The sequence below is a fragment of the Arvicola amphibius genome, chromosome 5 (genome assembly GCF_903992535.2).
Source record: "Arvicola amphibius chromosome 5, mArvAmp1.2, whole genome shotgun sequence".
NCBI classification, from domain to species: domain Eukaryota; kingdom Metazoa; phylum Chordata; class Mammalia; order Rodentia; family Cricetidae; genus Arvicola; species Arvicola amphibius.
In genome coordinates, this window is record NC_052051.1 from 141,311,943 (window position 1) to 141,321,926 (window position 9,984).

Consider the following 9,984-nt stretch of genomic DNA (forward strand, 5'->3'; position numbering starts at 1 on the left):
CCAGCAACCACATGGTGGCTCACAACCATCTGTAATGGGGTCTGGTGCCCTCTTCTGGCCTGCAGGCACACACACAGACAGAATATTGTATACATAATAAATAAATATTTATAAAAAAAAATAAAAAAAAAAAAGGTCTTTAATTTACCAAGAAGTTATTTTTTAAAATTATAATGAACAGAGGTTTTCCAGTCTAAAAGACTAAAACACAGGTTGTATTCATGCACGCCTGACTCAGCACAGCTGTGCATATGAGGACACTGGACTGTGAAGGTGTCCCACGGAGCAGACTTACACTCACACACACACACACACACACACACACACACTCACACTCACTCCTCCACTCAGAGTCTCAGCACTCATCTATGCACACTGCACTTTGTTTTCATTAAGAACTCATTCACATGGGAAACCACACTACACCAATGAATGTCCCAAAGAGTGTTGGAGAGGCTCCATTTTGTCTGAAACACTGGAATTCTCTTAATGGGAAAAAAACTCCAGGAAAAGGGGATTTTAAATAAGACAAACTTTGTAAGTTTTTTTGTAATTAACTTAGGTTAATATATGTGCCAAGCAAACACAAGTTGTTCTCCGTGTTTGGAGGCCAGGAGAAAGTGGGAGTATCTTTGCCTTTATACCAGAGGATAAAAGGAAGGTGGCTGGTTGGTGGTGGTGGCTTCTAGTTTCTATCACTTCTTTCTAATGCCAGCACATTCCTTCATCCTAGACTCCTAGCTGGCTAAATGTACATTTAAGCTTGTCAGATTCATAGCATTAACTTATACTTTTTGAGGTTTTAAAAGAGTTGTTGCTTTAAGACAAAATACAAACAAATACAAATAATGAGAACAAAAATGTTTATATTTTTTGGCTATTAAATAAAAACAAAACACAGTTCCAGGATTTACCTGGACAAGGCAGCAGTTCTTTGGCAATGTTAGGCATGTAATAGGACTGCCATGTTGATGGACATTATTTTGATAAGAAGTCTATAAAGGGTTGATCTTCATTAGAAAGCAACTAGAAATTATCAAATGTTAAGCCTTAAGAATTCACGGTAAATAGGATATAATGAACACATATAACTTCTCCTGGTAATCAATTATTGGCATCTTCCCCAGTTACTCAACTCCATTATTACATGAACAGAATGTAAAACGAGTATTTTGTAAAAATCTTCAAAGGTAATTTTAATATAAGCTATGAGAATAAATTAATCAATTGTAGTTGTTCTTTGATAGCAAAACCAAATGAAATACAAAGTATTTTTCATTTAATAAGTTGAACGGTGTTTACAGATTTGTAAGTCAACTAAGTACCCATTCCTCCTCATTTAAGTTTTTGTACCACTTGTCGTTCGATGTATCATCAACCAAACTAAAAACAAACTTCAATCTGATAATTCTAAGTGATAACGGAACACATGAGGGCTAGAGTTCTGCCGATTTTTCTAGATTCTTATAGAGCAAATTAGCCAGTCCTGTTAAAAGGCAGCTATAAGAAAATACACATCATCATAAGCTATAAAGAACTTTAAAATCCAGTTAGAAGTGGAGGAAAACTGGAATTTCTTATCCTATCTGGAGAGGGCTCTATATCCAAAGGTTTTTAGAAAGAAGAGCCTTCGGTATTCCGGCCCAATTCTAGGGCACTTCTCTAAAACAGAGAGGGCGTCAAAGGAAACCTCGGGCTGGTTCTGCGGTCAGACTTGATCCCGTAGGCGGGCCAGTCTCTGGGACAGTTCGTCCTGCTCAGCCGAAGCCACGCTCGTTCCCACGGAACCGGTCTGGCCCTGAGGCAGCTCCATGTTGAGGTCGAGGCCCGCCTCGTCTGCCATTTCCTGGAGTAGCATATCCACTTGGTTCTGGGGAGTGGTCAGCGTCGTCGTACTGCTCATCGTGTCTTCCATTTGCTGCGTCTGCACGTCCAGGGTCTCAAACTGGTGCTCGAATTTGTCCATCAAGGCAGAGATCTTCTCCAGATTCATGGTCTTCAACGTCGCATCCATCGACTTAACCACACCGGCCATGGACTTGGTCACTTTGCCCATCGTCACCGCAGTTTGGACTCTGGCAGCCACCGCATCCACCCGCGCACTCATTCTCAAGAAATTCACCGCTTGGTTCTTCTGGCGGATGGCATTTTCGGCGTGTATCCTCGCAACTTCCATGTTGCCCTTCTGAATGGCCTTTTTAATTTTGGCTTTTTCGGCCTTTTCCTCCTTGTCGCATTTTTTGGAACTCCTGTTCAGTTCTTTGGCCGCGAACTTCAGGTTGAACAGGTGTTTCTCCATATTGGACATGGTCGTGAGGCTTCTGTAGAGTGGGCCGGGGTGAAGAAGCAGGGATCCCGGCTCAAAGAGGTCCGCTCCCAGCCGGCGCTCCTTTGTTTTGGTCTCACTTCCTGTATCTACGGCGAGTGGCGCAGACAGTGACGTCAAACTCGGCGCCGGGTGGGGTCTGCTGGAGAAAAACCGGGCCAATAGAAGGCGGTGCCGGAGGGCGGTGCCCGAGAGACGGACAGCGCCAGGCTCCGCCTACCTAGGCTCCCGCGGCTACACTGCTGTTATTTTTACCTGGCTGAGTCTTTGGCGACTTTGAGCTTAGTTTCTAAGGCAGCAAAACTAGGAGCAGATACATAAAACCGGCGCCCACTGGCACTTTTTATATTTCTGGGGAGTGTAGCTATCGAAGAAGACGGGATGGGTCCAGACCTGCATGTAAAAAATATCCTGGCTCCAGCTGCACTAAAACGCTGCCGAGTAGCAAGACTCTCCCTCCCGCCCCCACCCCATCTCCACTCCCCTGGACTAAAGCTCTCTTTGGGCGGGAACCTCCGCTTTCTCAGGGAACATGAACATATTTCAGGAAGAAAAAAGTCTCATTTCAAGACCTGCAACTTGGTCTTTGCCAGCGATCGATGCATGGTTCAGATGCTTCCTTCCTGACTGAACTCCAAAACCTGTCTGGTAGCTCACTTTACAGGGGAACTTCCTAAAGCCTCCTGTTTTTGAGCAATAAAAAGTCCCATCGTTTGTTGGTACGATTTTGTCTTTCTAGTGTTTTATAAATGCTAAGGAAATTTGCTCACATTGAAGTCAGGAAACAGCTAAGCTGCCTTTTTGTTTTTGTTTTTGTTTTTTTGTTTTTAAAGACAGCTGTGGAGCCTGTCTTGGAACTAGCTCTTGTAGAACAGGCTGGCCTGGCCTGGAACTCAGATCTGCCTGCCTCTGCCTCCTAAATGCTGGGATTGAAAGTGTGCCACCACAGCCCGGCTCTAAACTGCCATTTTAGATTACACAGGAACAAATAGTGAGACACAGAGACCCACACTCTGGCACACACCAAGCCTGTCACTGCCTTTTAGGTACTTTAAAAATAAACGGAGGCCTTCCATGGCAGCAATGTGTGCTGTAGCTTTCCTTTACAAACATTCTTCCCACACAGCAATAACAAGATGGCAGAGGCCCATTGTCCTCATGAGCAAGCAGAAGATACTGAATATGTGAGCAAATTCTGTTTAGAGATTGTTTTAGTCCAGAGTCCCACACCACTCAGGTGATAGATTGTCAGTCCGTTAAAGTGTGCCTGTGCCAAGGGCATTTCCCAAGAACACAACTCATTTCTTTTTCTTTTTTTCTTTGAGACAGGGTTTCTCTGTGTAGCTTTGGAGCCTGTCCTGGAACTCGCTCAGTAGACCAGACTGACCTCGAACTCACAGAGATCTGCCTGCCTCTGCCTGCCGAGTGCTGGGATTAAAGGTGTGCATCACCAATGCCCAGCCAGAACACAGCTCTTACATCATTGTTCTCTGCAACAGGAACACACAGACTACCCTCCTCTGCAGGGCGTGTTTCGTTCCTGTGCCAGTCAAACCAGCCTGAAGAATGGAAATTGCTCAAGATTTGTGTCACTGGACCAAAGTAGAGATGGAGGACAAATAATCCCTTCCTTGTGCCTATACCTACTGAGGTTCTGGAAATGTCATCTATAAATGACTTGAGAGTAAGAAGAGAGGGTGTCTTGATCCTTTCTGCTCACCTTCAACCTACTCCCCGCGCTGCTAGATCCCTGGCCTTTCCTGCAGTTTACAAACAAGTTCCTTGTCAATGATCCCTAACTCCCTCTTCTCCACTTTCACTCTCTCTCCAGACAAACAATCTACACCGAGCTACGTCCTAGCCCTTCTGCTTTCTTCATAACAAATTCTCATTAGGTGGGATGGTTTGGAATCCAATCATGACACACTCTGACAGCTGGAGCTAATGACAACCACTGTTCATTAAATGTTAACTGCTAAGCATTGCTCAGCACTTTCCATAAATAAACTCACTTTATCGTCACACGTAGACACTATTAATAACTCCAGTTTTCAGGCATGGAAACCTAGGCATGGGAACTAAGTAACTCGGCAGAAGCCACAACTCTGGTTAAATGTTAATATCAGATTCCATGACACCCGCAGCAGCAGTAGCAAGTTAATCCAATACAGATAACAAAAGCAAAGAAGTCTCAGCACCTGGAAGTTTGAGGCAGGAAGATACAAAGTTCTAAGCTAGCCAGGTCGTGCTATTCAGTGAGAATCTGTCTCAAAAAACTAAACACAACAGTAACAAAACAAATAATCATTACTTATCCTAGAAAAATAAGTCAACAAAGCAGTTGTTCTCTTGAGAAGACTCAGGAGTGTTAGCAATTGCAAGGTTGATGGAAGGGGTGGGGCAGCCACTGGAAGGACCTGCACTTAGTGAACTCCAGCTAGGCCACTTCTCAGTGTGGGCGGAGTCAGGAGCCATGTACCATTCACAGCATCTTGGCACAGGAAGGCTGACTTTGTCCCTGGCAGGTACTTTCCTCTCCCTGAGTAATGAATGTAGTGCCCCATGACCTGCTTTCTCTCTTCCATGGCTACTCTGTAACTCAACATGATCTAAAACTTCTACCGCCTAGGCACCTGTTACTGCAGCAAGTCTTTATTCTGTTCCTGAGACTCTCACATAGCTGGCTCCTCGGCACAGGATAATTTGTGAGATAAGACCATTTGGGGACTCTTTAGGGACTGGCCTCAGCCCCCATTCCCACTTACATACACATCTGTCCACCTAGATGCTTGAGTTTGAGCCTAAGGAGTTATCTCAGAGGCACCTTAACCACATCTGTATCCAACACATCTGGAAGCCTTCCCCATCCTTTACACATTTGAGTGGTGGTCTGCAGGGTCTGTTTTAGACTCGTTTTGTAGATATTATCTGAGGCTGTGTTACTTTTGTTTATGCTGTGGAACACTTTTCTGAAGATGTAAAGATGTGTTGCTTTTGTTTATGCTGCATTTGTTTAACTCTGTGAAGTTGTGATTCTTTGCCTATCTAAAACACCTGATGGTCTAATAAAGGGCTGAATGGCCAATAGCTAGGCAGGAGCAAGGATAGCTGGGACTGGCAGGCAGAGAGGCTAAAAAGAAGGAGAAATGTGGGAGAAAGAGGAAGAAGGAGCAAAAGAACAAGGAGAGGAGGACACTAGGGGTCAGCCACCCAACCAGCCAGCTAGCAGTAGTACTCAGGTTCCTTTCCTTGAACCCTGTACCTTTCCTTGAAAGAAGCAGCTGGCACTTTCCTTGCAGGTGGGTCACATTTTAGTATCCTGGACATCACCATTACAATTTAGGCTTCACCTTCACAGCTTTGCACAACACCCACTTAGGAGTTCCGTGCAGGGCCTCCAACCTGCTACACATCACCTGGCCACATCACCTAGCCTCAGTGGCTTCCTGGACCCTTGATGGAAACCTTCGTGGCCCCATGGGTTTTGCAAAACCAAAAAGAATGCTATGTCGATGACACCAAGTTCTGCTAGCCTCGAGATCTTCTCTTGGACCCATGGTTGCAATGACCAAGTGCCTGCCCAGCTGAACTGAAGAAAAGATGCCCCTTGCATTTGTCAGCCATGGATGTTTTATACCCTAGATTAGAGTGTCCCGTGGGTAGTGTCTTGCCCTCAAGACACTATTCAGTTTCTCTTTGTGTAACAAACTCTTTCAACAGTTACAGTATTTTGTCTTCACTCTCTTTTCTGCTGGTTCACAACCTTAATCTCTTTCCAATGTGTTTCTTCCCCAAACTGAATATTTCCCACATATTTCTCTTCTACTTTCTGGCAATACCCCTGCCACAACCTGTCTGCTATGGTGTCTTGAAGTTTTCTCTTCAAAAAGTACTATTCCATTACTTTTGATTTCGGCTTCCCTCAAATTTTCAGAGTATGTACAAACCATAGGCAAATGCCTTGCCAAAACGTGACATGAATGACCTCTATCCCAAGTCCAAATAGAATCCTTGCATCCCTCCAAAACCTTGCTGACACAGCCTCTACTGTCTGTATTTTATTACAGAAAACAAAAAGTAAGTAAAGAGTTGAGATTGCCTTGGAGCAGCAAAGATGGCTCAGTGGTTAAGAATTCAGCCACACAGGACTGGGACTCAGGCCTCAGGGGAGTATGCAGAAGAGGAGGTAGGAAGGTCATAGGGTAAAAGTCTCCGAGGAAGCAGGGCCTTCATGATACAGGATGGATACACGTCTGACCTCACAGAGAAATACGTAGACTTGTAGCATGCACAGGGCCTACATAAGTTCAAGCTAGAGGGGTCCCAGCACTGAGGGGAAACAGGGATCCCCCCCATCCCAAACCCAGAAGCTATCTCCAATTGTCAACTGGTGACAACAGAAAAAATTGCTTTTCTCCAATGGTGTTTCATTGAGTTTACAAGGCAACTTAGGCAAGGGGCTGTGCCTTGGACTAAATGTTTTGGGGGATGCTTTGTGCATGCATCTCTGAGTGTGTATGAGTTTCTCGTACTTTTTCTTGAGTTTTGTTTTGGCTTTTTTCTGTTTGCTTGCTTTGTTTTATTCTGTTTTTTGGGGGGACGGGGGAATGTTTTGGTTTGTTTCGTTGCCTGTTTGTTTTCTATAGAGAGAAAAAAGGCATGAAATTGATGGGTAGAGAGGTGGGGAGGATCAGGAAGGAAATGAGAGAGCAAAAACTGTGATCAAAATATATTGTGTTAGTCAGGCAGTGGTGGTGCACACCTTTAATCCCAGCACTCTGGAGGCAGAGGCAGGCAGATCTCTAGGAGTTCGTGGCCAGCTAGTTCCAGCACCGCTCCAAAGCTACAGGGAAACCCAGTACAGAAAAAAAAAAAAGTTTTGTTAAACATCTACAGTTTTGTCTTTCTGAATTCTTTTTTGTTTGGTTTGATTTGGTTTTATTTTTAAACATTTTCTTTTCTGAGACAGAGTTTCTCTGTGTAACAACCCTGGCTGTCTTGGAACTCTCTTTGTAGACCAGGCTGGCCTCAAACTCACAGAGATCCACCTGCCTCTGCCTCCCGAGTGCTGGGATTAGAGCCGTGCACCACCACCGCCCAGCTTCTTTCTGAATTCTTGACTCTCATTTGTACGCACATCTTCATAGCAGAGATTAACAAAATGCTTTTTGGCATGAGCATATGTAGTGGAAATATGATTCAAGACTACAAGAAAAAATGTAAAGATTTCTGCTATTTTTCAGTGAGGAGGTTAAATCTAAGGCCTCACATGTGCTGGGCAAACCCTCCACTGCTGACCTACACTCCCTACCTTGATTTAATTTTTTTTTTTTGAGACAAAGTTTTACTATGCAACTGTGACTGACCTGGAACTCACTAGACCCTGCTGGCCTTGATCTCATAGAGATCCATCTGCTCTGCCTCCGGAGTACTTGCATTAAAGAAGTACAAAATCAAGCCCAACTGATATTTCTAATATTCATCTTCTTTGGGTTGAGGATACAGACCAGTGTTAAGATATTTGCCTAGCATATGTGAGGCTCTACATTCAATTCCCAGGACTGTAAAAACAAACAAACAAACAGGACAAAAAGGAAGGAACGGGGAGGGGGAGAGGGACGTAGAGGAAGAGGAAGAGAGAGACAGAAAGAGAGAGAGAAGGGATGGAGAAAACATAACCTGTAAAGACACACACACACACACACACACATATATATATATATATATACATTGCTAGTACCTATAGAGATCAGAAGAGGGTGCTGGATCCCCTGGAACTGGAGTTACAGATGGTTGTATCATGTAGGAGCTGGGAACCTAACCAGAGCTACAGAGAGCAGCACATGCTCTTAACCACTGAACCATCCTTCCAGGCCCCGTGCATCACTTTTTAATGTATAAAGGTGGGAATTTGTATTTCCCTTTAACATTTTAAGAATATAGATGTAAGCCGGGCGGTGGTGGCACACGCCTTTAATCCCAGCACTCGGGAGGCAGAGGCAGGCAGATCTCTGTGAGTTCAAGGCCAGCCTGGTCTACAAGAGCTAGTTCCAGGACAGGCTCCAAAGCCACAGCGAAACCCTGTCTCGAAAAAAAAAAATTAAGAATATAGATGTAATTGCTTAGTTATAAAGGGTTCTTTCTTTAAGGACTGGCCTGGAACTCGCTCTGCAGCCAAAGCTTGCCTTAAACTCTTGATTTCCCCGTCTCTAACTTCCAAGTGCTGGAATTACACATACTCACCACCCACAACTGTCTTGACCGCTTAATTTCAAAGTGCTAATGAAAGACCCCCCTAGAGCGGGGAGACTCTCACTCAAGTCTCCGGATAACACGATCCCCCAGGAACTCACGAGAAATCGTCCTTGCTGCAATCACACAAGGTTTATTGATAGGACAGGAACCAGTGCACTGGGGCCAAGACTCATTTTCCATGCAGGGGAGGAGTTCTATCCGAGGAGCTTGGAGAAGAGGTATTTAAGGGAAGAAACCATAACCCAATAACCCAAAGGGGGTAGGGAGGGCGTCATTGGAAAATTTTGAAAATATTAGTGATAATCTCAAGGGGGTAACTCCCTGTTTCTCAAGATGATTCTCAAGATTATAATCTAACTTTATGGTCAGCTAGTTCCTGGAACAGAGTCAACTGAACCGGCTAACCTAGATTTTTGGTTCTTCTCTCCCTGTTAGATTTTTTTGGCTCTACTCTTTCTGCTAGAGGGGTCTAAATTTATCCAGGTCTTTCACTAATGGTTATAATGCACTCAAGGTTAAGCCAGCCATGTGTGTAAACTATGTAAATGTATGAAGAACAATTTAGAGACAACTTAAAGAGTGAGGTTCTACAAAGTGTCGTATTGTAGGCCCAGCGGTCAAACCAAGGTTCTTCTGAATGCTGAGTGCACTAAGCCCCAGCTCGCCCTCAGATATGTGGTTTCTGCAGCATTCCTTTAAAGTTGCCTAAATGAAAATTTTAGGATTACAGAGCCAGCAACCTGTACCAGAGAAGCTTCTTCTTGTAGGCATGGTAATTAAAGAAGTCCACAATAGGACAATGTGCTCTGGAGAGTGAGAGTCCTTGGAGCACTCTGGCCTAATTGGGATGTTTTCATCAAAGCCCTTCTCTCAAGGCTCAGGGATCTAGGTGAAAGTGGAGGCAGAAAGGCTGTAAGAGCCAGGGGTGGTGAATGATTTTGAAAGGAGGTCAGCTGAATACCGTTTATTCAAATTTAGGAAAAACCTTAAATGCCTAACTGCTGCACAGTGAAATACCCCCCAAGCAGATGGGAAATTACCATGCCCAAGGTGGAGTAAACAACGTCCCTATAGCTAACCACCAGGTGGGGCAGAGGGAACACAGGAACAAACAGGATGTTTTAGTTGACTGACCAGAAACTGTCCTCAAGATTAAACCTGGGGGCAGGGGTAGACTAACCGGCCCTACATCTTCCAGACACAATAGAACTGATGCCCATATGAAGTCACAGAGAGTGTGACAGCGCACACAAGACCTGCACAGGATCAAAACAGACAAAACCCCAGCTCTAAAAAGGGGAAGTGGACACAAAGTCCCACCTTTAACCAAGAAGCTGTTGCAATTGATATCTGCTGGGATATCAGTTGATATCAGTTTTCTCCAACGGAGTAACACTGGGCAT

General features: G+C 44.5%; 1 protein-coding gene across 1 annotated transcript; it reads right to left on the minus strand.

The window, feature by feature from the left end:
- Nucleotides 1–851: 851 nt before the first annotated feature.
- Nucleotides 852–2,416, minus strand: Chmp1b (charged multivesicular body protein 1B). The gene has a single exon (XM_038330634.1). The coding sequence runs from the start codon at nucleotides 2,306–2,308 to the stop codon at nucleotides 1,709–1,711; it is 600 nt and encodes a 199-aa protein (XP_038186562.1). The 5' UTR covers nucleotides 2,309–2,416; the 3' UTR covers nucleotides 852–1,708.
- Between the last annotated feature and the right edge of the window lie 7,568 nt (nucleotides 2,417–9,984).

Excerpts from the sequence above, each read along its gene's own strand:
- Chmp1b (XM_038330634.1), bottom strand. The coding sequence starts at position 2,308 with ATGTCCAATATGGAGAAACACCTGTTCAACCTGAAGTTCGCGGCCAAA.